General features: G+C 51.0%; 1 protein-coding gene across 3 annotated transcripts; it reads left to right on the top strand.

Moving 5' to 3' along the window:
- The first annotated feature begins 2,947 nt into the window (after positions 1 to 2,947).
- SCARB1 (scavenger receptor class B member 1) lies at positions 2,948 to 23,737 on the top strand. Of its 3 annotated transcripts, none has more exons than XM_069871354.1 (12): positions 2,948 to 3,094; positions 7,351 to 7,508; positions 9,165 to 9,306; positions 9,632 to 9,835; positions 10,138 to 10,233; positions 11,023 to 11,135; positions 12,969 to 13,135; positions 13,753 to 13,871; positions 15,434 to 15,507; positions 16,352 to 16,403; positions 16,865 to 17,011; positions 22,556 to 23,737. In XM_069871354.1, the coding sequence occupies exons 1-12, from the start codon at positions 2,975 to 2,977 to the stop codon at positions 22,676 to 22,678; spliced, it is 1,515 nt and encodes a 504-aa protein (XP_069727455.1). In that variant the 5' UTR covers positions 2,948 to 2,974; the 3' UTR covers positions 22,679 to 23,737. The 3 variants fall into 3 exon arrangements, with proteins under 3 accessions (XP_069727455.1, XP_069727456.1, XP_069727454.1); XM_069871355.1 differs by lacking the exon at positions 22,556 to 23,737 and adding an exon at positions 19,888 to 22,321; XM_069871353.1 differs by lacking the exon at positions 22,556 to 23,737 and adding an exon at positions 19,277 to 19,547.
- The last annotated feature ends 2,556 nt before the right edge of the window (positions 23,738 to 26,293 follow it).

Here is a 26,293-nt window from a genome sequence, read left to right on the forward strand (position 1 = left end):
CCAGTTCCTTGGGAAAACAGGCAGCTGAGAGGAATGTGATGGATGTTTTCATCCAGAGCCTGGTGCTGAGCCCCTTACAGCAGCCTGCGCTTCCCCCTTTCATGAAGCACCAAATACCTGACATATAAACGTATATGAGATCCGACACAAACTCCCTGAGACTAGCCCTACAGCTCAGGAATCAAGAGTGGGAAGGGAGAGAGAAAGAGGTGGTTATTGTACATGTTCTAGCCTGTCACAGTGAGACGAGGCTCAACTTGATCGCTTCACTCAGCACATGTGGGCGCGTGTCCAGATGTAGATGTTTTCTTACCCTCATCTGGAAAATGTCAGTGTGCGAGAGCGAGCAGTGACCATGAAGGTCATACAGTCCACCCCCTGTGCAGTGAGCAGGGATGTCTTCAGCTCCATCAGGTTTCTCAGAGTCCCATTCGACCTGACCTTTAACGTTTCCGGGGATGGGACATCTACTACCTCTCTGGGCAACTTTTACCAGTGTTTCACCACCCTCACTGTAAAAAAAATCTTACTAATCTCTAATCTAAATCTCCCCTCTTTCAGTTTAAAACTGTTCCCCCTCATCCTATCCTGCAATCCCTAAAAAAGAGCCCCTCCCCAGCTTTCCTGGAGCCCCTTTCAGTACTGGAAGCTGCTATGACATCTCCCCACAGCCTTCTCTTCTCCAGGCTGAGCAGCCCCAACTCTCTCAGCTCATCCCCAGGTGGGAGGTTCTCCAGCCCTCAGATCATCTCCATGGCCTCCTCTGGACTCGCTCCAACAGCTCCATGTCCTTCCCGTGCTGAGAACTCCAGAGCTGAATAGAGGTCTCTGGGTGAGGTCTCACAAGAGCAGAGCAGAGGGGCAGAGTCCCCTCCCTTGCCCGGCTGGCCACGTTTCTTTGGATGCAGCCCAGGACACGGTTGGCTTTCTGGCATTCTCCACCCAGCCTATAGCTGTGCTGGGGTTGCCCTCACCGAGGTGTGGGACCTTGCACTCGGTCTTGTTGGACTTCACAAGGTTTGCACAGCTCCATTTCAAGCCTGTCAGGGTCTCACTGGTTGGCATCCCTTCTCTCCAGTGTGTCAACTGCACAACACAGCTTGGTGTCATCGGCAAACTTGCTGAGGATGCCCTCAACCCCACTGTCCATGTCTCTGACAAAGATTTTAAGCAACGCTTTACTGACCCCTGAGACACACCACTCATCACTGGTCTCTACTTGGACATTGAACAATTGACCACAACTCTTTGAGTGTGACAATGGAACACTGGAACTGGCTGCCCAGGGAAGTCTTTGAGTCACCATCCCTGGAGGTATTTAAAAGGTGAGTGGATGAGGTGCTATGGTTTAGAAGTAGACAGGTATGGTTGGATTCAATGATCTCAAAGGTCCTTTCCAACAAGCGATTCTTCTATTCTGTGAGTGCAACTGTCTAGCTAATTCTTTATCCACCAAGTGGTCCATCCATTAAATCCATATCTCTCCAATTTAGAGACCAGAATGTTGTGTGTGACAGTGTTGCATGCTTTGCACAAGTCCATTACACATACATGTATATAGACACAATAGACACAAACACTATTCTATGTTTTTTATCTCTTTATAGAATCATTGAATGGTTTGAGTTGGAAGGGACTTTAAGGATCATCTGATTCCAACCTCGCTGTCATGGGCAGGGACACCTCCCACACCTCCTGCACACCTTGCACACAGAATCATTGAAGAGTTTGTGTTGGAAAGGACCTCAAAGCCCATCCAGTTCCATCCCATGCCACCTCCCACACCTCCTGCACATCGAATCCTAGAACAGTTTGGGTTGGAAGGGACCTCAAAGCCCATTTAGTTCCACTCCCTGCCATAGGCAGAGACACCTCCTGCACCTTCCGCACCTCCTGCACATCGAATCCTAGAATGGTTTGGGTTGAAAGGGATCTCAAAGCCCATTTAGTTCCTTCTCATGCCACCTCCTACCCCTCCTGCACACCTTGTACATGCAATCATTGAATGGTTTGGATTGGAAGGGACCTCAGAGCCCACCCTGTTCCATTGTATGCCACCTCCCACACCTCCTGCACATTGAATCCTAGAACAGTTTGTGTTGAAAGGGATCTCAAAGCCCATTTAGTTCCTTCCCATGTCACCTCCTGCACCTCCTGCACCTCCTGCACACTTCGCACACAGAATCATCAAATGATTTGGGTTGGAAGGGACACCTCCCATGCCTCCTGCACCGCATGCACATTGAATCCTAGAACGTTTTAGGCTGGAAGGGGCCTCAAAGCCCATTTAGTTCCACTCCCTGCCACAGGCAGAGACACCTCCCACACCTTCTGCACCTCCTGCACCTCCTGCACATCGAATCCTAGAATGGTTTGGGTTGGAAGGCACCTCAAAGCCCATTTAGTTCCATCCCACGCCACCTACTACACCCCCTGCATCTCCTGCACACCCTGCACACACAATCATTGAATGGTTTGGGTTGGAAGGAACCTCACAGCCCATCCAGTTTCACACCATGCCACCTCCCACACCTCCTGGTTTGTGTTGGAAGGGACCTCAAAGCTCACCCAGTTCCATCCGTTGCCACCTCCCGCACCTCCTGCACATTGAATCCTAGAACGGTTTGGGTTGAAAGGGATCTCAAAGCCCATTTAGTTCCCTCCCATGCCACCTCCTGCACCTCCTGCACGCCTTGCACGCAGAATCATCGAATGGTTTGGGTTGGAAGGGACCTCAGAGCCCCTCCAGGCTCAGCTCCCGCCGCCCGAGGCTGCTCAGAGCCCAGGACTCTGCACCCCCCCGTTCGGTCCGTCCCCTCCGGGGTCCCGTGTCCCCGTCTCACCCCCCGCCCCCGGCGCAGGGGCCGGGAGTGGGTGTGGCCAATCCAGGCCCCGCCCCCTCCCCCGTGACCCCGCCCCCTGCGCCGCGGGGCCATAAAGGCGCCCGGGGCCGCTGTCCCCGCCGGGCTGCGCGATGGCAGCGGCGCGGCGGAGGGCGGCGATGGGGCTGGGGCTGGCGGGGGCGGCCTGCGCCCTGCTGGGGGGCTGCCTGCTGCTCGTGGGGCCCAGCGTCGTCAAGGACCAGGTGGTCAAGGTCAGCGGGGCCGGGGGGCGCATCCCGGGGCCGGTGTGGGGCTGGGGCGCATCGTGGGCCCGGTGTGGGGTGTGCGTGGGGCTCGGTGCGGGGCTGGTGTGCTGCTTGGGCCCGGTGTGGGGCTGGCGTGCATCCCGGAGCCGGTCTGGGGTGCGTTTGGGGCTCGGTGTGGGGCTGGTGCGCATCTCGGGGCTGGTGTGGGGCCGGTGTGCATCCCGGAGCCGGTGTAGCGTGTGCATGGGGCTCGGTGTGGGGCTGGTGCGCATCCTGGAGCCGGTGCGGGGCTCGGTGTGGGGCTCGTGCACGTCCCACACCTGGCGCAGGTGCTGGTGCGGAGCTGGGGCCGGGGCGCAGGCCGGTGCGTTTTGTGAGGACATGTGCCCATTGCCAGTTTCGCGTCCTCTGAGATGCTTTCCAGACTGGAAATGGAGCAGGCGGGATGCAGGAGTGCTCTGAAGGAATCATAGAATCACTGAGTTGGAAGAGACCCACCGGGTCATCGAGTCTAACCATTCCTATCAAACACTAAACCATGTCCCTCAGCACCTCATCCACCCGGCCCTTAAACCCCTCCAGGGAAGGTGACTCAACCCCCTCCCTGGGCAGCCTCTGCCAGTGCCCAGTGACCCTTTCCGTGAAAATCTTTTTCCTAATGTCCACTCTGAACCTCCCCTGGTGGAGCTTGAGGCCATTCCCTCTCGTCCTGTCCCTTGGGAGAAGAGCCCAGCACCCTCTTCTCCACAACCTCCTTTCAGGCAGTTGTAGAGAGCAATGAGGTCTCCCCTCAGCCTCCTCTTCTCCAGGCTAAACACCCCCAGCTCTCTCAGCCGCTCCTCATACCACTTGTTCTCCAGCCCCTTCCCCAGCTTCGTTGCTCTTCTCTGGACTCGCTCCAGAGCCTCAACATCCTTCTCGTGGTGAGGGGCCCAGAACTGAACACAGTCCTGTCCCTTGTCACTTGCGAGTAGATGCCAGCACCCTCTTCTCCACAACCTCCTTTCAGGTAGTTGTAGAGCCTTGTGCATGGAGCAGCCTCCAAATTCTCTTCTTCTTAACTGGGAAGCCTGAAGAGCTGCCTCTCTGAAGACCTCTTATCCTTTAGAGAGGTCCTGAGGCCAAATGGGCACTTCCTTTCCGTGGTTAAGGTGTAGATGGATTTGTTGGTCTGTTCAGTAACTGCTGAACAGCTCAGGAGCCCAGTGCTCCTGTCCTCGCTGTCAGGATGCCGGTTTTCCTTCTGTAATGAACCAACTGGCTCATTCCCACATTTGGCCAAAGTTTTTTCTCCCTGCTGAAAAGAGATGTGCCCTCTGCCCGAACGTTTCTCCAAGCTTGCACCTACCCAGGTCAGTAGCTGGAGATGTGCTTTTCTTGAATGAGGTGAACACCCCCCTCACCAATGGGTGTTACATGCGATGCAAAATCCGCACATATGATCTTCTACTTAAACGCATCCTCGGGATGTGTTGCTGGCTGGGCAAAGCCAGACAAGTCTTGTGGCTGAAGCAGTAGAAGTCAATCTTTGTCCTGCTTCATAGATGTCGAGACCTGAAAATAAAAAACTGAATGCCCCAACAGAACAGGAGTGATGCTTTCTGTGCAAAACCCTTTTTGCCGCCTTCTTTTTAGCCAGTCCTGATTCTTTCTACTTGAATAGCTAATTCCTGGTAACTTGCAGTGAGAACAAAAGATGAGGAAAAGACCAGCCCTTGTTTCTCCTCAGGTCTCCCTTCACCTCAAGGCCTTGGTCTCCACTTCTTCAGCATGACCCACCTGGGTCTTAGGAGGCTTAGTGTGAAATGGAGAAACGTAACTGAGTGCTGATGTCTTGGGTGGTAAGAAATATCCAGGGCCTTACTGAAACTCCTGGACTTGTCTTCAGAGTGGTAGGTAAGAGGATCTGGGCTGGTGGTGGGCGAGTGAAGGCTGGCTTGGCAGTCCTGGCTTCCCAAGATCTGCATGGAAAGTCAAGTTGGTGTAGAAAATCACTTAAGTACAGTTTGTTTTTTTTCTTCCCCAGCTTTGGGGATATCTTTGAGTGAAGTCACTAGGGAAATGCACAGTAGAAATGGGGAACTTGGAGCCCAGTTCCTGCCCTATTTGCAGAAACTCTATCTGTCCTGGCAGCTGGCCTGCCTGTGGCATGGGACCTGTAAAATCTGGGGATGTTCTTCTGAAGTGCCACGGACCTGCCTGAGATAGGAGCTATAACGCAGCGAGACTGCATCAACTCATCTGTCTCTCAACATTTCTTCTCCACCTGGGAACGCCTGTTCTGTCCTACCTGAAAGCTGGGACCAGACAGGGCAGTCCGCTGCTTCAGCGGGGTGATGGGGGTGGTGGTGAGAGGATGTGGAGGAGGAGGTCTGGCGCTGAGGTTATGGTTGTGTGCAGTGTGACTGCTCCTCTTAGTCTGAAGATGACACCTCAGCTCTTGGTTGTACTGAGCAGGGTGGCTGAAGCCTCCGTCCAGGAGAAGCAGGATCTGAGCACTGCTGATGGAATTGTTGCTCCTCTTATCCTGTCTGGAGGAGATGAGCAGAAGCCAGTTCCTTTCAGTTCCTTGAGAACGGAGATCAGCACTGTGGAAGGGGACAAACCTCTCTGTGACACTCTGTAACCCATCTAAGTGAAAAATATTCAAGTTTTATTTCAGACATATGATTGTTTGACCCGTTTTGACCCACAAATAGCTTAATTCTCAGGCGACCCTGTTAAGCAGATCTTGCTTAGCAGCATCTGTGGAGGACCTTGAGGTGCTGTGCCCAGACGGGAGAGGACTGAGAAAGGGAGCTGGGAAGCAGCTCCATCCGAGTGTGTACGCGTTGTATAAACAAATGCATATGCAATAAGGGATCCAGGGAGCACAGGACTAGATAAGCAAGTTAAGGGAAGCAGATGTTGCTATTCAGACTCTATTGGATGCTCTAGGGTAGGGACTGTAAAGCCGGCTAAATGAAATCTTGTCTTCTAACTGCTGCTTTGCCATGAAGTCCTCGAGGCTGGCAGGATGGAGTCTCTTGGCCGGCAGCAGGTGGGTGGGAAGAGTTTGCTGAGTGGGTTATGCTGCACTGTGGAGATACCTTTTCAGGGATAGGCTTGGAGGGACTTGGACTTGAGTGAGGGGGTTGAAAAGCACTGCTGCTTGCAAGTGGCACAGCCGTGTGATGAAATAGTTGAAGAAAGATGGGGCATTGTAGGAAGCCTCTGGCAGCTTTGCTATCAGCCCCATGTGGTCGCAAATACGTGTTTGTGGTCAAATTGAGCTGCTCCAGAGCAGAAGAGCTCTTGTGTGTCTGCTGAGCTGCCGTTGGATAATGTCTACATGCCTTCACCAATTAGTGCATCAAACCCACTTCCATAAGCTGACTGGGTTACTTAATCACAGCAAAGGCTTGTGCTTGCAGAAGAAAGCAAAGATCATGGTGAAACACACCCAAAATAAATGCTCAAGAAGGAACAGGCTCTTGTCCGTAAGGCAGCCCCCGGGAGGAAGGAGGGAGTATAGACAGATGTGCCCAAGTGCCAGTTGCTGGTCTCGGGAGCTGGTGAGGGCTTAAGTCGTGTTTGGATTCCTGCAGGCATTTCCCAGCAAACGGGACAGTGATGTGGAAATGTCGATTATGTGTTGCCTTTGACCTGCCTTATCGCCAGCTATGAGTCACTGCTGGATGGCAGCTGAGAGGAGGCAAAGGCATCCTGCATGGTGCTGGAGGGGCACAGCTGCCCCGCCATCCCAGTTCTCCATCTGCTTTTTGGCAGCCTGGTGGGTCCTCCCTGCCAGTGCCCACGTAGTTAGGAGGGTGGATGTGCCACCTCTCCCTGCCCACTCCTGCCTGCGTGGAGCTGCCAAAGCTGGAGCCCTTTGGGACAGGGCGGTTTGTGCTGGTGAGTCAAACATGCAGAGCTGTGAATGCAATGCTGGCTTGTCTGGTGCAGAGAGAGTCTCCAGCACATCAAAACAGCTCTGAAATCCTGTGGGTAAGATCTGGAAAGTTAAGCCTGAATAAATAAGCCTACAGATATCCTCTGGCATGAGCTTGATGCTTCTGCATACATAACTGTTTCCTGGCTTACATCTGGCTCAGTTTCAGTTTGCATAATGCTCCTGGATCCTCTGGAGAGCCCCTGCTGGAGCTGCCACCTTCAGCTGGGCCTGATGTGGAGCCGAGGGTGGATGTGCTCAGCTGCAGGCACTGAACCAGAGAGCTGTGCCTCCTTATTCTATTTTTTTTTTTTATTTTGTTTACTTGCAGAATGTCAGAATTGATCCTAGCAGCATCTCCTTCAGCATGTGGAAAGACATTCCTGTTCCTTTCTACATGTCGGTGTACTTCTTTGAAGTGCTGAACCCCAAGGATGTCCTCAAGGGAGAAAAGCCGGCAGTGAAACAGCGTGGACCCTACGTTTACAGGTCAGATACCACTTGTGGTCCAGCTGGGTGTGAGCGTGGCCACCAGGCTCCTGGCTGACTCCTCTGGCAGGAGGGCATGGCATTAGCATACTTGGCCTGAGTTCAGTGGCAGAGTGTTTTAAAGCGACCCAAATGTGCTTTAATTGCTCTGATCTTCCTAAACCCATGAGTAGGACCTCTGGCTGCTGGGGTGCTAAGGCTGGTCTGTTCTTCACTGAGCTGTGGAGCTCAGTCTCATGCTGGCAGCTGTTGGGCATGAGGGGTGTTGGTGTGGTGCTGGACAACCCTCATCTTCAAGGTGGGCTTGTTTCATCTTCACTGTGCATTTAGGAGTCCAGCTCCAGAGCTGGGGTCACCTCAATATTGAACTTCATGGATTGGCCTAAGACGTCTTATCTAACCTGAGACCCAGAATCTGCTCAATTTGAGTGCTCTGGTTATGATAACCAGTGTGGAGCACTAAAACTTACTCAGGCCTGCATACAGCAGGGCTGCTTCTCTTTGCCATAGTTGAGGATGGTGATTGAAGCCCCAGATGCTTCTCTGGACCTGAAATGCGAAGTGATGGTTCATGTTGACTTAAGCATGTGAACTTACCCATAAATAGCGGGCGGTTCTGAACACAGAGTCAGGTCAGCAAGCCTAAGCAAGCTCATGTGGGAAGATTACTGGTTTAATCCAAAGCTGTTTGAGTAGTGTTGGGGAAAACCTGGCAGTATGTATATGCCCTTGTTTCCTCTGGGCTTGCTGGGTCACACCATAAGGTTCTGTATGTTGCGATTGCATCAGTCGCTTGGCTTGCACCAAAGGCTTCACTTACTGTAAATAAGAATAAACAAAGGGGCAAATCTTATTAGTGCTCTTATGTTCCTGCTGAGCAAGATTAGTACCCTTCCCTAATGTGGGCCACAAAACAGAGGCTTCTCAAGAAAGGAATTCTTTTTTGCTGGTGGGTTGAGCTTCAGCTCCCCTGGGAGCTGTCACAGGCTTGTGATGTTGAGGACAATCTCACGCTACCATGGAGCATTGCAGCCTCCACAGGACTGAGCTGCCCCTGTGGCGTGGAGTGGAGGGGAGCAGCATGAAGGATGTGGCGGTGGCCTGAAGCCCTGAGGAGCAAGAGGGCTGTGATGCTGCATGGGGGGTGATCTGCCCTGAATCCTGGAGCCATCAGGGAGATCTGGAGCAAATAAGTGTGGGCTGGTTGGTGGGGCCCATGACATCTTGTTTGGCCCTCGTGTTTTGCAGAGTGTTTCGGTGTGTGGGTTGGTGTACATCTTGTCTGGGCGTCTCCCTGGTAGGGTTGGGCTTTTCAGTGGCTGAGGGAAAGCAATAGGGGGAATTTATGCTTTTGTCTCAGACTTCTCGTCAGCTGGGAAGAAGTACTTGGTGTCTGGAAGTTGCTGGTGAATCGTGTATGTCAGGGATGCCACGCTCCCAGGCTACCATCTACTCCTGCTAGACCCTAACCCTGGCTGGGGTGCGAGGTTGTCACCGGGTGTTCCTTGGCGGTCACAAAGCTTCTTGCCGGGGTTCTCTCTCCTTCTTCTGCTATTCAGAAGCAAGCCAGGCCTGTTCAGCTCATATTTTCTCCACAGGGGTTGTAGGGACTCTGTGTGGGGGAAGGTTCCCATGATGTCCTCCATCTCTTTGCAGAGAGTTCAGGTATAAAACAAATATCACATTCAATGACAATGACACCGTCTCCTACCTGGAGTACCGGAAACTCTTCTTCCGGCCGGACTTGTCCAATGGCAGTGAAGACGAGTACATCGTTGTGCCAAACATTTTGATGATGGTAAGAACTTGCTCTGTGAATGAGTACCAGCTTCTGAGCTTGCAGGGAGAGCCATGATGCCCAGTGCTGACTCAAAACTTGCTTTCTTGTAGAGCTTTAAGGCTAATCAAGCTGTGAGATGAGTTAAGGTTATAAAACACCGTTTTCCACTTTCTGGGTGTTGGTTGCCGTGTTGGGTAACAACCTTCCCAAAAGCAGAGTGTGCAGGGGGCTGGCAAAGTGGCTGTAGAGCAGTGTGGCAGAGGGACCTTGCTGAGCACCAAAGATCCATTGCTGCTGCTTTAGTGAAGATTAGGCTCTCATTTCAAAGGTTTTTCTTTCCCAGGGAGCAGCTGTAATGATGGAAGACCTGCCAGAATTTGTGAAGTTATTACTGAGTGGAGCCCTGGCTGGCCTGAAACAGGAGGCATTCATGAACCGGACAGTGAGGGAGATCATGTGGGGGTATGAAGACCCTCTTATAGACACAATAAATGCACTCGTTCCTGGGCTGATCCCTTTCAAGGGGAAATTTGGCTTATTTGTGGAGGTAAGTAAACTGTTTGGGAATGCTAAAATCACAGCAATCTTGGTGTTGGAATTGCATGCCTGGGCTATCCCCCTCACAAACTGCTTGGAGCAGCTGTTTGTAGGTACTTGTATAAGGCTGCCTTAATTCTCCCCTCAAGCAGAAACATCTATGTTGGAAACTGCTGCTAGCAACTGAAATTAGCAGTTCTAGGTTCTTGCGTGAAGCACCCATAGATAGAGCTGACTAAGCATGTACAGTCTTGAACTAGTTTCAGTCTTGCCACATTTAATGAATTAAAAGTGTATTTCTTCTTTCTGCAGCTTAACAACTCCAATTCAGGACTGTTCACAGTACACACAGGCAAGAAGAACATCAGTAGAGTTCACATGGTGGATTCATGGAACGGGCTGAAGAAGGTAAGTGTTGGGCAGCAAACCTCTAATATGGGGGCAATACCTGATCTAATGCAAGATAAACTGAAAGCTCTAAGTGGTAATGTATCTCCAGGTTGTAGGTTTGAAGGCAGGTTTCAAAGAGACTTCAGCTGCTGCAGCTTCTGTTCTAACAAATCACCACATGTCAGCCAAATGGTGAGAGGCTTCTCATGAAGCATTAAGTTTAGCTCATCATCAGTGTCACTCGGACTCCCTTGAAATTCTGGTGGAGCTGGTTGTTCCTCATGGTTGGAGTCTCAGGCCCCTGAAGCCTGTGTTTAAAGTGTTATTTAAATGCCCTTGTTAAAGGCGTGCTTATTCTTCCATGTGGAATTCCACTCCTGACCTCTAGATCAACCACTGCGGGAGCGCTTGAGACAGGGGGATCTTATCCTATTTTTTCATTAGTCAGGCAATCCTTTGGGGAAGATCTTGGAAGCTCTTCAGTGTTGCTCTCCCAAGCTCCTGTGGAAGCTGTGGCAATCTTGTTGTTCTAAGCTCTTCTCTCCATCTCCATGGCCTCAAGCTCTGCCAGGGGAGGTTCAGGCTGAACATTAGGAAAAAATTTTTCAAGGAATGGGTCATTGGGCACTGGCAGAGGCTGCCCAGGGAGGGGGTTGAGACACCTTCCCTGGAGGTGTTTAAGGGACAGGTGGATGAGCTGCTGAGGGGCATGGTTTAGTATTTGATAGGAATGGTTGGACTCGATCTGGTGGGTCTTTTCTAACCTGGTCATTCTTTGATTCTATGAATCTGTGATCTGTCCTGCAGGTGAACTACTGGCGGAGCAATGAGTGCAATATGATTAACGGGACTGCAGGGGAGATGTGGCCACCGTTCATGTCCCCAACATCACTGGAATTCTACAGCCCTGATGCCTGCAGGTGAGGCCACAGCTGCCAGCTTGTCCCTGTGTGGATGGCAGGGGATGTGACACTCCTCCTGTGCACAGAGTACCTGTGCAGTGATGCAGACGGCTTGGGACTCGCTTTTGTAGTTAACGTTCTGCTGCAGTGTATGTTATCTCATTTGCAGTGTCCTGTGGCTCTCATATCTTTGAGATCACTGGAGAAGTTTAACTTGTCCATGTTGAATCAGTAGAAAATAATCAGTCTAGATAAGATGTGGGAGATGAGAGGGAGAAGTAAGAGTTGTTTTAAAGGAACTTGGCTATAACTGGTAGTGGAACCATTTTAGCTGACTAAATGCTTGCAGAAATTATGTTGGGGGAGGGAGCTTGTGCCCCTGTTTCCAGGGTACCGTGATTCTTTTGCTGCCCACTTGATGCACTGCTGTGTGTGTCTGTCCTGGAGAAGACACTGTGACCTTAGGCAATCACATAGGGGTTAAAGTGCCCTGCAGAGCCTGCCTGTGTGGAAGCTCTCTGAGGATGGAAGGAGGGGAGGCCAGGAGGCACAAACCCTGTCCCCAGCTTTGGGAAGATAAAGTTAATGCAGACTTTGTGATAGTGCTGCAAAACAAGCAAGTGCTCATACTGAATGGAGAACAATAACCTCTTCAGTGAACAAGCAGAGTCAGCTGAGCCAAGTATTAGTGCAGGAATTCCTCTACACAAAGGGACATCAGCAAAAATGGCCTGAGACAAGGACTTGCAGGGAATTTTACTGCTAATCAAAGTTGAAGTACTGAAGTCTTCTAGGGAACAGAGCATGTTTCCAGGCAAGGCATAAAGTGAAGTTGGAAGAAACCACACTTGGTTTCTTGTTATACGGGAACTTAGACAGTGCTGTGGGGGAAGTGGCTCTGCTTCTTCACCGGGCAGTGTTGTCTCTGTTCCCCACATCTGCCTCAGCTGCTCTGCTAGCCCAGCTGGCTAGGAAGGAGTTGCAAAAATCAGTTGATGGTCTAAGAGCAAATCTGCCTTGCTGCAGAGCATGCTGGCCTCATCTCTACTGTTTGCACATGAAGTGCAGTTGATGCTGAGATGCACCCGCCTGGATGTCCCTGCAAGGTAGGCAAGGCTTCATCCTGCTGATGTGCTGCCTCCTTGCTGGGAGGTGAGTACAGCCCAGAGACTGGGATGTTAATGCTGAACGTACCTCGAGTCCCCCATCCTTGGTCCTGGTGTGAAGGCAGCTGTAGGAATAAGCATCCCCTTGGCGTACCCAGGCTCTGCATCCCTGCGAGCCTTGCTTGAGCATGAAAGGAGCAAACTTCCATCCTGAAAGCTTTTGTCTGTCCTGGCCAACTGATAGCAATAATGCAGTATAACATCACTAGCCTGTTGTATCAAGAAAAATAAAAAATCTTGCTGCAGAATGTAGTGAAATTTTCCATTCCCCTGGGGACCTATGTACTGGAGTTGGGTTACAAAAGAGGTTTAGCTGCAGCCCATCCCCTGTGGCAGCACCTCAGAGCCAAGGCTTGCACAAAAAAGGGTATTATCTCTTGGAGAGAAGCCCTGGGGATTACTACATGTCTTTAAACAAATCTCATCTGGATGCTGCAAACAGATATATAAGCCTGTGGTTTCTTTCCATAACTAGTCCTGACCAACCCTTTATCTGTGCTTAAAACATGGAAAGCAAATGGCTTAAATACTCATTCTCCATCTGAAGCACTGCTTTCGGTGTTTGTCTCGATCTCAAAGTCTAAGTTACATTGCAACTGCATCTTATCCAGCAAAGATAAGAGCCTGATTCTGGGCTGGGACACTGTTGGCTAATTCTGATCCTTCTCCACTGAAACACTTCCAGATCCATGACACTGGTGTATGAGAAGTCTGGGAAGTTTGAGGGTGTGCCTACCTATCGCTTTGTGGCACCGAAAACTCTCTTTGCCAATGGCACAGACTATCCACCTAACGAAGGCTTCTGCCCCTGCATGCAGTCTGGCATCCAGAACGTCAGTAGCTGTAGGCTAAGTAAGTAATTTCCTCCCTGAACTCTCCCTGCTGCACCAGTATTAAACTGGGGCTGTGACATGAGCTTGGCTGTCTGGAAAGTTGTCTCTGCTCTCTGCCAGAGTGCGAAAAGTACCGCTGAGGGCTGTGTGTGTGGCATTCTCACTTGAACTCCTGCAGATGTCTTGGCAAAGAGGAAAGGAGGGAAAATCCCTGTGCCCCAAGTCCCTGTGACAGGCTGGCATTCGTGGGAATGCCCAGGGGTATGGTGAGAGCATTCCATTCCCTGGGCTGGGGAGGGAGCAGGCAGGGGAGCAAGGGTAGGAAGAGGCAGGCTGTGTAGCTGCCAAATTAAATGTTAACTTTGGACGCTGAGTCCACGTCATGCAGGAGCGAGAATTCAGACTTGGTGCCTTAACCCATGTCTGGGTACAGTCAGCTGTTGTGTGGTGTGTGGCAGAAGAAGAGGGCTCAGACACTGGGGCTTAACCCTCCCAGAGCAATGGAATAAGCTGCAGGGAGGGAAGGAGCTTTCTGGTTGAAAGGAGGAGTATAAAATCCTGTTCAGAACAAGCTCTGTGATGACTTAAGGCCCTCAGTCTCAGATGGGTTTAAGCTTAAATTGTCTTCTCATCCAGATGCACCGATGTTCATTTCCCATCCTCACTTCTACAATGCTGACCCAGTCCTGGTGAATGCTGTCGAAGGCCTGAACCCCAGCAAGGAGCAGCACGCGCTCTTCCTTGATGTGCACCCGGTGAGTGAGCCTGGCCGGGTCTTCTCCTTGCCCTGGGGGTCCAGCCCAGGCTGGGTGGGGAGCCTGCCGCCGGCTGCGTGGTGGCCTCACTCTGCTCTCGTGGCACTGATTTGAGCAGGTTCCATAGTGCAATGACTGGCAAGGACATGTGGAGATAAAAATGTCAAAGCCATAAACTAATTAAATAATTAGCCTAGCTTCTAAAGAATTGCAGAACTAATTATAACCATAATTGTTTCAATAAGTCCAGTCAAGTTCTTTCCACTGAGTAAGGTCCATAACACCAGGAGGTGTATCTAACAGCAGCCCAATTAAGCCCCAGATCTGCAAACATGCGCTGTAATGACTGGCAAAGTCTGAAGACCACACTGTAGCTTAAGCTAATGCCATAATATTTGGGCTGGCTGCTTCTCTCTCAACTTGCTTATCTGGCTGCTTCTGCACTGGGCTGTCAGTGTTACGCTTCGTGCGTAAGGGGGAAGTCATCACTCCAGTGGTCATGAGCTGGGATGTCCTGAGCTGTCGTTGTCCCAGCTGCTGATGGGGAGGGGACTTTGTGGTCTTCCACCCATGGGCTGTGTTGCCTGTGGTCACATCTTCCAGACATTCAGTGGTGCCTCCTCAAGCAAGAAACCAATCCCCTTCTTGAGGTGTTCTTATCTAGGGTTCTCTGCTTTTCTTATCATGGTAATGGAAATCTAATTAAGTTTATTACAGTATCAAACATCTACCGATACTGGTACAATTAACTATATTCTTATCTAGCTGCAGCCTGCAAAGTACAAACAGGAACAATCCAACAAAAACTCTTGGTCCTTTAAAACGCGTTGCAAAACTGCAGCGTCATGAGAAACCAATGCCTTAATGGGTGTCAACAAGGCAAATTTTGAAGTGTGGTGTTTTCATACTTGTAGGGTATTGCTGGACAGTGGCTGTTGGCTCCTGGTTAGGAGATGTTTTGTCCTTTGCTCTGTCAATGGATCTTTTGCATTCATGTGTTTCCATCCTGCTGCTGGTGGGACGAACAATAGAAAAGGCTTGTTAAGCTTCAAAACCACAAAAGTTGCTGTTAAAACATCCTTCCTTAGGGTGTCAGGTACAGGTTGCATAAGCTACTTAGCAATTTGAACTTAGGTTCAGTCTCACAAACCCTGGGTCACACAGCACCTCCCTGGTTTATGCTCTCTGCTGCCTTCTGCAGTTGCCAGGTGAGCCTTGAGCCTTCAGACCACCCCGAGGGAGGTGCTCCCTTCTGGATGCTGCCATGTGCTACAGTCTCACTGGCTGGTGAGCGTTCAGGTGAAGGGGAGAGACTGCAAACAGTGCTGTCCCTCCGTGTGCAGTCAGCCCCAGAGCATGGGGACCTGTGCCTGGTTGACTGGTGTTTGTGTTTTGGTGGAAACCCTGGTCATGCTTCTGGTCTTGTGTGTGGTGACTGCAGCGGATCTCTGGATGGTGACACCCTCAGTAGCTGTGATGGAAAGCAAAGGGCTGCTCTTCTGCTAAGCTCTCCAAACAAATGCTGGCTGTACTGATTAACTGGTTGGTCTCTTCTTATGCAGATGACGGGCATTCCCATGAATTGCTCCATCAAACTCCAGCTGAATCTCTACATAAAGCGCGTGTCTGGTATAATGTAAGTAGTCATCTTTTTAGAAATGGTTATCTCCCTTTCTCACCCAACGAGAGCTGCTGACGCTGGGGTCACTGCAGAATCTCCTCTCCCCAAAGGTGAAGTAGCTTTAACATTAGCAGTTGTCACAGTTTTAGAAGCCAGCTGGCTCACATGGTGAAATGCAAGCTATTCCAGCGACCTCAAACTGCCATCCTTTAGCAGTGCAGTGTGTGGCTGCCTGTTTGCTTGGCTCCTGCAGCGTTCCTGCACCTGACCAGCTGATGGATGGACGGCTCTTCCTGGTGAGGCACAGGAGCCCTTCGCCTGCACTGTGCTGCTACTTGGAAGGCGTCACATCCAACACACGCTGCCTATAGGCTTGAGAGTCAAAGCCTCTGTCCAAAAAGACGCTTCCAGAAAGCAAACAGAAAGGCTCTGTAACCAAGTTATGTGGTGCCAGATGTTAGATACTCACAAGCGGGGGAGCAGGCACTTGATGCTTTGGCCCTGGTGCTGTGAACTTGGCTGCACCAGCCTGTGCAGGTGACTGAGACACCGTGGAGCTTAGCATTCCAGTCACTGAATTCATATACCTGGAGCCCAGATATAGGGTGGCCCGTACTGCTGCTGTCGGGCAGCTAAGCACACATGGAAGTGTAAGCTCTCCTCTTGCACGAAAGACCCAAGGGGGACCTGGTTGCTCAAGGAGGGAATGGCCCCCTGAAGCAACAGGAATTCCCCTCTCCTTACACTGGCTTTCTGGCCACTATCACTATGTCAGACCTGTCCTTTTAGGAAAATTGTCACACTGGTTGTGGCTCAATCAACCAGAAATCTAAGTTTCTATTTTTCTTCTTCTCCCTAGGCAAACAGGGAGAATTGAGCCAGTGGTCTTGCCGCTGCTGTGGTTTGCAGAGGTGAGATGCCTTCCTTGACCTGATTCTGCAGAGCCTGGGGAGGGGGGGAAACTGTTTCCCCATCGCCCAGTGCTGGGGGAACTCCGCTTCAAATGAAGCTTTAAGCCAGACAGGCCAATTAAGCACGAGCAAAAGGCTTTGCAATACTTTGTTGTGTTTTAATCCCTCTGAGCTGAACAAACCGTGCACTATACTTGGTAAACCTCTGGCTTTGTCCTAGATGTGGGGTTAAATAAGGCCCAGAACAGAGCTGCCAGCACCCCCATGCTAATGTGGGCCAGAATGCCCAGATGTGTGCACGTCCAGCTGACTCCTTCTATTTAGTAGAAGCTCCATAGCCTGACAATCTTCCATAAATTCCCTAATTTGTACTGGGAGGTGGGAGGAGAGGAGTTGTGCAGCTAGTCTGTCCCAGCCCCCGATGGGAGAGATGCCACTGACAAATTTGCTTTCTTGAGCAGAGTGGATCCATTGAGGGCCCAGTCTTAAAGCAATTTTACACCAACCTGGTGCTGATCCCGGCGCTGCTGGAGTATCTACAATATGTCTTTCTCGGGCTGAGTGTCCCGCTGATTATCTCAGCAGCTGTACTCAGGGTAAGGAGTCAGGTAAGAACTTGCAGGTGTCTAATGGGAAATTCTCTTAGTCAAATCAAACTTAATCATGATGTAGATTGGGCTGATAATCTAACACTCCTGAGGAAACATTGGCTAATGCCACAAACCATGTCCTAATGATGCTAGATGCCAGCGTGTGGCAGTGCGACTTCCTCGCTGTCTAGAAATCGGGCTGGAAAAAGATAATCTAAAAGCATTTTTGGCCACCTTGGTGCCCTACAGTGATTGAAGTGGGTTCCTGTAGGAGGAGGTGTTCCTCAGCTCATCCAGCAAACAGACGAGCAAGCCTAGCTCATTATCCATAGAAAGCAGCAGCTCTGCACCATTGCACAGATCAACCTCTGCAAGATCCCAACAGTTTCCTAATCTGAACAGAGCTTTCTTGAGGGGATGAAGCTACCTGAGCGCAGCTGGTTCACAAATGAAATGTGGTTGCTGTGCTCTTGCAGAAGGGGCACAGACACCATGGCTGCTTCTCAACCCATATTGGACTCTCAGTTTCCCTGAAACTCACTTGTTTCCCTGCAAACTACTCCAAATAGCTCTGGAAGTTAAACCCTCAGGGTCCTTGTGGATCTGGGCTTACTGAGAAGCGAAGACCTTGGAAGCCTGCAGGGAGCTGGCAGCAGGGCAGCAGTTGGCACCCGCTGGAGTGGGCAGTGCAGGTGCCTGGCTGGCACACAAGCCTGATCTGCGCTGTAAGGACAGAATACGAAACAGCTAAAGCACTTGATGGAGATCTGTGCCTCTGGCTTTAATCTGATAACACTAAGCTCTCTAAAAGCTTAGCCCTTGAAGTAGAGATCTAGCTCCCTAACCTATATCAAAGCAGGCTTATTTAGTTTTGCACTACAGTCAAGCGCCTTGAGCTGGTTCTGAAGCTGCAGAAGAGAAGAGGCTGCTTGTGGGGATAAAAGAGTGATGCTTACAATGAGAGTGGGCTAAGGTGAGAGCACGTGCTAAGGGTCTGCGTTTGCTCAACCTCCTGTAACTGCCCTTACTGAAACACTAATGCAAACCACTTCAGATAGCGCCAGCGTTCTCAGAGTAGCACGTAATTGGATTTTAACCAAGCCTACAACTGCGTAATTGACTTAAACACATGATTCCAAATCCCGTTGTTCCTCCATGAACTTCCCTGTGGGGTGGGAGACATGCTAGGGCTGAGGTCTTGGTGTTAAACTCTCCCTGTGCTCCCAAGATCTTCAGGCTTTGTGTACTGAACCTCTCCGCTTCAGCAAATGCTGGTTGCTGGCAAACAGACTTCACTCTGCTGCATAGCGCTGGTATGTCTGAACAACATCTGTATTTGCTGGGCAGCTGTTCTTCACCCTGCTTTGTGGAATTCTTAATTCTTGTTATCAGAGAGCCTTAACTGTGCCAGAAAGGGTCAGGGAGAAAAGCTGGATTTTTAAATTCACTCAAGTCAACTGAATACCTGCTTGTAAAATATCCCAAACCCCAATGTAAGCCAGCTGCTCAGCCAAGTGTCTTGAAGTGCTAGAACTAAAAATGAACTGGAGGAAGTGCCTGACTACCTGGAAAGGTCATCGAGGCTTTTTAATCACTTGTAAATCTCTAAGGAAGCTGTACAACAACACATGAAAGTCTGCCTAATGAATAGATAAGAGCTCATAAACTGGAAGGCAGCAATTTGCAGCCAAGGTGTGTTCCTCATTTGATTGAAGTGTTGCTGATCCAGTAATGATTGCTTAATCGTTTGCAATGCTCCCTCTTGAAGTCCTGGGCACTGTCAGGGGGGTCGTTATCCAAATCTTCACAAGTCTGGTGCGAAGGTCTCACTGATCGCAGCTCTTTCCTGGAGCATCTCGTGTGCCTCTGGCTTCTGGAGTGAGCAGGGTGCTCTAAACCTGATCCAGATGAGGTACTGTGAAACACTTAAATCCTAGTCTAGCTCACAGTGGAGCCAGTTTGAAATGCATCTGTTGGTCCTGTGGTTCTAAAATAACGTGTTAGTCTGTGCAGGCAAAAAATCGTGCCTAGGTGCAGCATCGTAGCTCTCTTCTGCTAACAACCTAACGCCTGCGTGCTGATATGTTTAAAAGGCAAACAGACCATTTTAAAACTGGCTTGACACTGACCAAAATCTTAAATAGGACTTAGTTTAACCTAAATTTTGAAATCTTCATTAATACCTAGATTATAGTTAAACAGTGATTTAAAGATCTCCTAAAATTGGAATCCTTGTGGAATTCATGTCCAAGCGCACCGTAAACTAGCCTGATTGTCTTCTAGGAGAAATGCTCTTTATTTTGGAGTAGCAATAAAAAGAACTCAGACAGTAATAAAGCCAAGCAGGCTACCTCTGCCAAAAAGCTGCCTCCGATTAAGGGGATGGTGTTGCGGGAAGCCAGACTGTAGGTGGGTACCCAGTCAAGGTAACACACTTTTCTCTCATCCTGATTTGATTAAACCTTTCTTAAAGCCAATCAAATGGAAATGTTTACTGTCCACACCTACCAGACATGCCCTCTTGGTGAGCTTTGATATAATGATGTTGTCTTATGGCTTTATTTAGGGCAATTTAGATGTCTTAATAGACCTACCTAGGCTGCAAGCATGTACTGTGACTGTGTCTCCTTGTGTACCTGATCTGCAGCCTTAATATCTGCAGTGATCAGGGTGAAAAGTAGGGTTGGTGTGAGGAAACGCATTTATCGCCTTTCCCACCACTCCAAGTGTTTGAGATCCAGAGGTAAGTTTTTTAAATAGGTAAAAACTCATGGAGGGTAGCAGAGGTGGTCAACTGGTGGGTGTCACTCCTCTCCTCCGTGCAGGGAGCCTTGATGGAAAATCTTTCAAAAGGGAATTTCTGATGTATAAAATATCCTGGGTTTGTATTACAGGAACTCAAAATCACTGAATCGTTCAGGTTGGAAGGGACCTCTGGAGGTCATCCAGTCCATCCTCCCTGCTCAAGCAGGGTCACATAAAGCCTGTTGACCAGGACCGTGTCCAGATGGGGAAAGATGGAGATTCCCCAGGCTCTCTGGGCAATCTGTTCCAGTTTTTACATTAAAAAAAAAAGTGTTTCCTAATGTTCAGATGGAACCTCATGTGTTTAAGTTTGTGCCTACTGGCTCTTGTCCTGTCTATGGACACCGCTGGGAAGAGCCTGGCTCTGTATTTACACCCTCCTTTCAGGTACTTGTACACATTGTTAAGATTCCCCCGAGCCTTCTCTTCTCTAGGTTCTCTTGGTCTTGCAAGAGATCCTCCAGTCCCGTAATCATTTTAGTGACACTTTGCTGGCCTCCATTCAGTAGCTTCATCTCTCTTGTCCTGGAAAGCCCAGACCTGGATGTGGTACTCCAGGTGTGGCTCCATCAGTGATGAGCAGAGGGGAAGGGTCACCTCCCTCAGCCTGCTGGCAGCACTCCCAGAGCAGCCCCGGGTGCAGTTAAGTGCCTTCGCTGCACAGACACAGCTCACTCATGTTCACCTTGGTGTCCACCAAGACACTCAGATCCTTTTCTGCCCACGAGTACTGATGTGTGGGGCTTTTCTTTCCTGTGCGTAAGATGCTGTTGAACTTCATGAGATTCCCACCACCTGATTTCTCTAGCCTGTTGAGGTCCCTCTGGAGGACAGCGTGACCTTCTGCTGTTATCAGCCCCTCTCTGTGTCATCAGCAAACTTGCAGATCATTAATAAAGATGTTAAATGGGATTGAAATCAGTACTGACCCCTGGTACGCACAGCTGGTTACTGGCCTCCAACTGCACTTTGAACCACTTCCCATCTTCCGTGGCCCTGGTTGTTCAGCCAGTTTTTCAATCCACCTCACTGTCTGCTCATCCAGCCCATGCCTCGCAGTATCTCTAAGAGGATCTTAGGGGAGACAGAGTTGAAAGCCTTACTGAAGTCCAGGTGGACAATACCCACTGCTCTCCCCTCACCCACCAAGGCAGTTGTTTAATCATAGAAGTTTATCAGTTATTGCCCACTGGTAAGGCCATGCTGACTACTTCTGGTGATTTTCTTGTCTACGTGTCTGGAAATGGTTCCTAAAATTATCTAGGACTGACTCAATCACATTCTGAGGGACTGAAGGGAGGCCGACTGGCCTGTAGTTCCCTGGGTCCTCCTCCTTGGGCTTCAAGATAGGTGTGGTGCTTGCTTTCCTACAGTCTTTGAGCACTTCTCTCACTTTTGGTGTCCAGTTATGGGGAGTGGTGTGGCGATGGCATCAGCCACACCCTCAGCACTTGTGGGTGCATCCTGCCTGGGTCCATGGATTTATGCATGTCTAATTTGCTTAGGTCTTCTCTGACCTCATCCTTTTCCACCAAGGGTGCATCTTTGTTTCTCCAGACTTTCTGCTGGTCTCTGGGGTCCCTTGTCTTGTTCAGCACCAGGCTCGCATGTTCCCTAATCTCCCTTTAGCCACCTATGTACTTACAGACATCTTTCTTCTTGTCTCCAACTTCCCTGGGCAGGTTCAGTTCCAGTTAGGCTTTGGCTTTCCTGACTTCATCCTTGCATGGTGGGCCAGTGCCTCTGTATTTCTGCCAGGTTATATATTCTTCCACTTTCTGTATGCTTCCTTTTTCTATTTGAATTTGGTCATGAGCTCCTTTCTTATCTACGCAGGCCTGTTGGCTTTTTTTCCTGGCTTGGGATGGACCACTCTTGAGCTTGGAGGAGGTGATCCTTGAACGTCAATCATCTTTTTTGCCCTGATTGTCTCACCCAGCTTGAGCGCTGTAGTCACTTCTGATACTTCCAGGTGGCCCTAGTGGTATCATTGGTGCCCACACAGCATGTAATAGTCAAAAAGTTGGATAAGCCTCGCAGTGCCTCCACAACACCCCAGATCCATGTCACCAACAAGCCGCGGATGTCTCTAGACAACAGGCCAGGTGGGCAGATGGGTGTCCCTGTTCCCAGCAGCAGGGACTGACCTGTTACTGTTGTTTGCTGCTTCCTCCTGGAAGTCTTGCGTGAGTTACGGTCAGGGAGACCACATGCTTTGGTTGAAACATGCCTTCTCTTCAGCTTTGAAGGCGGTGAATCTGTTCAGTAGTTGTAAGCCTTTAGGTGGAGCAGGAGCCTTCCTCTTGGTGCCACAAGGCACCACCTTCCTTCTTTCACCTTCTCCAGAGGTCGCACTTGCTATTATAATAGAGATGGATGCTGTCTATGTCTACTGCAGCTGCGGTCTGGGGTCTTCATGCCATTGTGTCCCTGAGAAGGTCCTGTCTGTCTCCTTTTCTTCTCTGATGCTGTGCAGCATGCTGACTTTGTCCCATAAATCCTTTACTTGGTGTCACAGCTCTTCAGGCTTTGGGCAAGTGTTTATGGGCGGGAAGGGAAATAATTTTGTTAGGGGAGGAGATGCTAAAATCTTCAGTTTAAGAAGCCTTCAAAAAAGGATTCTTGGCCAGATTAAAGTCCAAGAGATTGGGGCACTTGTGTTCCAGGCGGGGATGTGGTGACGCCTGTGCACTGTAAGGCCTGGCCGCAGTGCCACCATGGAGTGCGCGGCTATAACCACTGTCCTTTCCTCTTCAGAAAACCACTGCTGAGAAGAGCCTGTGCCACCCTGCCACGCAGAGCAAACCGCCCCCCGCCTCCGAGACAACGCCGCTCCTACATGACACCGACACGCTGAGCCAGGACGATGCCGAACCCTGAGGCGCTGGCCCTGGCACGCTTCCCACCTGGACACGTCCGTGCTGGGGACCTGTTCTGGATCCCCAGAGGCCTCAGGAAGGTGAAGTTGTCCTGGGCAACTCAGCAGAGCCCCTGCATGCCACGGCAAAGCCACGGGACAGTACTGCTGCACCCACTCCTGCACCAGAGACCTCACCCAGCCGCCTGAAACCGTGTTCACGAGCCCCTGTCCCCGAGGGGCAGCCCTTGCCACAGCCCCTCTCTCCCTGTGGGCCAGCAGGAATGAAGATGATGATGGCTAATCTGAGAAGTTACTTTGCAATTTAAAACTACCTATTGCTAGGGATAAAAGGCACTTTATTAGGAGCCTTTAAAATAAATGAGGTTTGTATATGTAGCGCTGATGAGATCTAGTGGTCTTCTTAAAAGCCACCTTTCATCTCACAGTGAATGGCGCTTGCTGTCCTGAAGCCACTTAACAGTTTTATTGCCACTTGATGTGACTGGACCACACCGCAAATCAATTCCTGGGGCGGCCGCTTTGGTGATGCCTCTTCCCAGGGTAACTGGAGCCTGACGGGGCTGCTCCAGCCTTGGCACACGCTGGACAGCCCGGTGGTGACTTTGAAAGCCCTGATTCTGTGCCGTGACCTCACACTCCAGTGACTCCAGCCCACAGCCCTTTTTCTTCGCCTCTCCTTGCTTTAGGTGACTGCGTGAGGTGAGCCTTGCCAAAAACCCTTCTGGTGCGTCTGACAGCTCCTGACCGTTGTCCCTGCTGCGTGCTTGGCTGCCCAGGGCCAGCTCTTCGGTCCCGCGCTGTCGTTGCTGCGAGGCCGTCGCATCGCTCTGGCCGTGCTGCCTGCACGTGGAAAGGGAGCAGGCAGGAGCTTGACCTCGTCCGTGAGCGTTAACGAAGGTAGTTGTGCTTTGGAACTGGAGGAAGCCATGTGCAATCATGAAAGTAACAATGGTCCTTGTAGGTTTTGATTAAAGTATTGCAGATTCCTGAAATGACGTCTTAGGGGATCGGGGGCTGGAGGTTAACTGAGGGTGGGCTGGGTCAGTCTTTAGTGGAAAAGAAGCCCGAAGCCCAGGGCTGGTTTTGGCTGACTACCAATTCGTAGATGTCTACCTGCTTCCAAGCAGGACCCAGGTATTCTTGGGGAAACCAAAGGTGCCAGTGCTGGCGCCTCTAGCAAGGAGAAAACAGAGTAGGGGGTGTCACTGGTCCCTCTTGGACCGGAGGGCTTGTTGCACCCTGTGTGGCGTGGGTACTGTTGTGATCTGGAAATGGTTGCGGTTGTCTAGGACAGCCCTGTGACCTTCTGGGGGGGTAAGCAGGGTTTGTCCCCTCACACCTCTTACTAGGTGGCATGAGCACAGGAGCCAAACCCAACACCCGCGGATCCTGTCCTGGTGCTGTGCCCCCAGTTCTGCGGCCGCGCTCGGGCTCTCCTGTCACGGCAACAGTCGTGCTGGAGCCCAGGTCATGATGGATGCAGAATTTGGTCCATCTTGCCGAGATGCCCAAAGCGTGTCTTGCGGGTAGGACGGTGCTCGCAAAAGCCCCGTTTGTGGCCAATTGGGCTGGATTATTTCACAGAATCACTAGGCTGGAAAAGACCCATTGGATCATCAGGTCCAACCATTCCCATCAATCACTAAACCATGTCCCTCAGCACCTCGTCCACCCGTCCCTTAAACCCCTCCAGGGAAGGGGACTCAACCCCCTCCCTGGGCAGCCTCTGCCAGTGCCCAATGACCTTTTCCATGAAATATTTTTTTCCTGATGTCCAGCCTGAACTTCCCCTGCTGAAGCCTGAGGCCACTGCCCCTTGTCCTGTTTCTGTGGCACCTCACTGGGGGTGATGCTGTAAACTCTGGCCTCAAATCCAAAAAAACCTGCAAACAGCATCTCCCGACCCTCGGCCGGTGGCGATGGGGACAGGGACGGGGACAGCTGCTGCGGGACACTCAACCCATCGGATCCCTGGGATGAAGACCCAGCTGCGTTTGGCCAAGCTGCCGATCGACGATGGCTCATGGCGTGAAGCTTTAATTGTAGAATCAGTCACAGAATCTCAGAATCACAGACTCTCAGGATGGTTTGGGTTGGAAGGGCCCTTCAAGATCATCCGGTTCCGAGCGCGGGGGCGGGTGCTGACTGCTGGGGAAAAGGAATAAAACACAGGAATATTGGTCCTGGCGCAGGGTTTTTCAGCAGAACGCGGGTTTCCAGCGCTCCCGCGGCCGCCGGGGGTCGCTGCGGGGCCGCCTGTGGCTGCGCGGGGCCGGGGAAACTGAGGCACGGGGGGAGCCGCGACCCCCCCCCCCCTCAGCCCCCGGGGCTCCTGCTGCCCCCAGGGCTGCTCTGTAGCCGCTCACGGCTCCTTCATCCGGTCACAGGGCTCTGATTAAATTCCTCCTGCGCTTCGGTCCCCTCGTTGGCTCCTTGGGAAGTCTCCGATTCGTTTTAAAACGCTTCTGGCAACACCCCCCAAGTCCTTTTCGTGGCCCTGACGCCTTCTCCCTCGCCAATGCCCTTCGGACACGGTGTTGGGGGCTGTTAAAGCCCCATCACGGCCAGCACCCCGCTGCACAGGGACCCGCACGTCACCTCCTCTGCATTGATTCAGGTTAAAGTAATTTACGTTCTCCCAAGGATTTTAATTGGCCTCCACTGGCTCAGTAATTATCACAACAATCTGGTTTTCCTGCACAGACACCCTTGGGAGCCTCCTCTCACCCAGCCCGGTGGCCACGGGAGGTGGACGGGTCATAGAATCACAGAATCATAGAATCACCAGGTTGGAAGAGACCCACCGGATCATCGAGTCCAGCCATTCCCATCAAACACTAACCCGTGTCCCTCAGCACCTCGTCCACCCGTGCCTTAAACCCCTCCAGGGAAGGTGAATCAACCCCCTCCCTGGGCAGCCTCTAACAGTGCCCAATGACCCTTTCTGTGAAGAATTTTTTCCTAATGGGTCCCCCCCACCCGTGAGCTGCTTCATCACTGGGGGTGACTTCAGCCACATTTGCCTTGTGGTCTGGGCACGTGGGGGGATCGGAGGAGACGGGGAGCGCTGTCAGGATCTAGCGTCTACTTTATTTTCCCCACTGTGCTCTCAGGTGCCCATCACTGCTTGTGCTGGGTTAAAATCTCAGCAGGGAGGGGATGCTCTGGTGAGACCCAGTGAGACGTTAACTCTGTTGTGCTGTGATGTGTAGCTGCTCTGCTTCTCCTCATCACATCCAGGTTTGCTTCTGAACTCGCACAGGCTGTGTCTGTGTTCTCCTCCAGCGAAGCAGGGCAGCGAGTGTGGTTGTTGTTGTGGACGTTGTGGGCAGGTGAGTCTCCTGGGGCTCTTGGTGCTTTAAAAAAACCCAAACAAAACACAAAACCCAAGCAAGCAAACAAACAAAGCAACGTGTATCTGGTGCTGTTGCAGTTACAGGGGTGGCACTGTGACATTTGAGGGAGAAATGTTCTTCCTGGCAGCTATAGGGAACCAAGCTTTACGTGAACCCAGCTGTGCGAGGCTGCAGAGCAGGATTTTGGGGCCCAAAGTCCAGCCAAGAGGTGCTGTGAGGAGGTGAAGTGAATTGGAGTGCCTGGCTTCTCTTGCAATT

The sequence above is a fragment of the Phaenicophaeus curvirostris genome, chromosome 17, assembly GCF_032191515.1.
Source record: "Phaenicophaeus curvirostris isolate KB17595 chromosome 17, BPBGC_Pcur_1.0, whole genome shotgun sequence".
In the NCBI taxonomy this organism is placed as follows: domain Eukaryota; kingdom Metazoa; phylum Chordata; class Aves; order Cuculiformes; family Cuculidae; genus Phaenicophaeus; species Phaenicophaeus curvirostris.

Excerpts from the sequence above, each read along its gene's own strand:
- SCARB1 (XM_069871353.1), top strand. The coding sequence starts at position 2,975 with ATGGCAGCGGCGCGGCGGAGGGCGGCGATGGGGCTGGGGCTGGCGGGG. Across the intron at positions 11,136-12,968 it reads TACAGCCCTGATGCCTGCAG|ATCCATGACACTGGTGTATG; the intron begins GTGAGGCCACAG and ends AAACACTTCCAG. Across the intron at positions 13,872-15,433 it reads TCTTCCTTGATGTGCACCCG|ATGACGGGCATTCCCATGAA; the intron begins GTGAGTGAGCCT and ends CTTCTTATGCAG.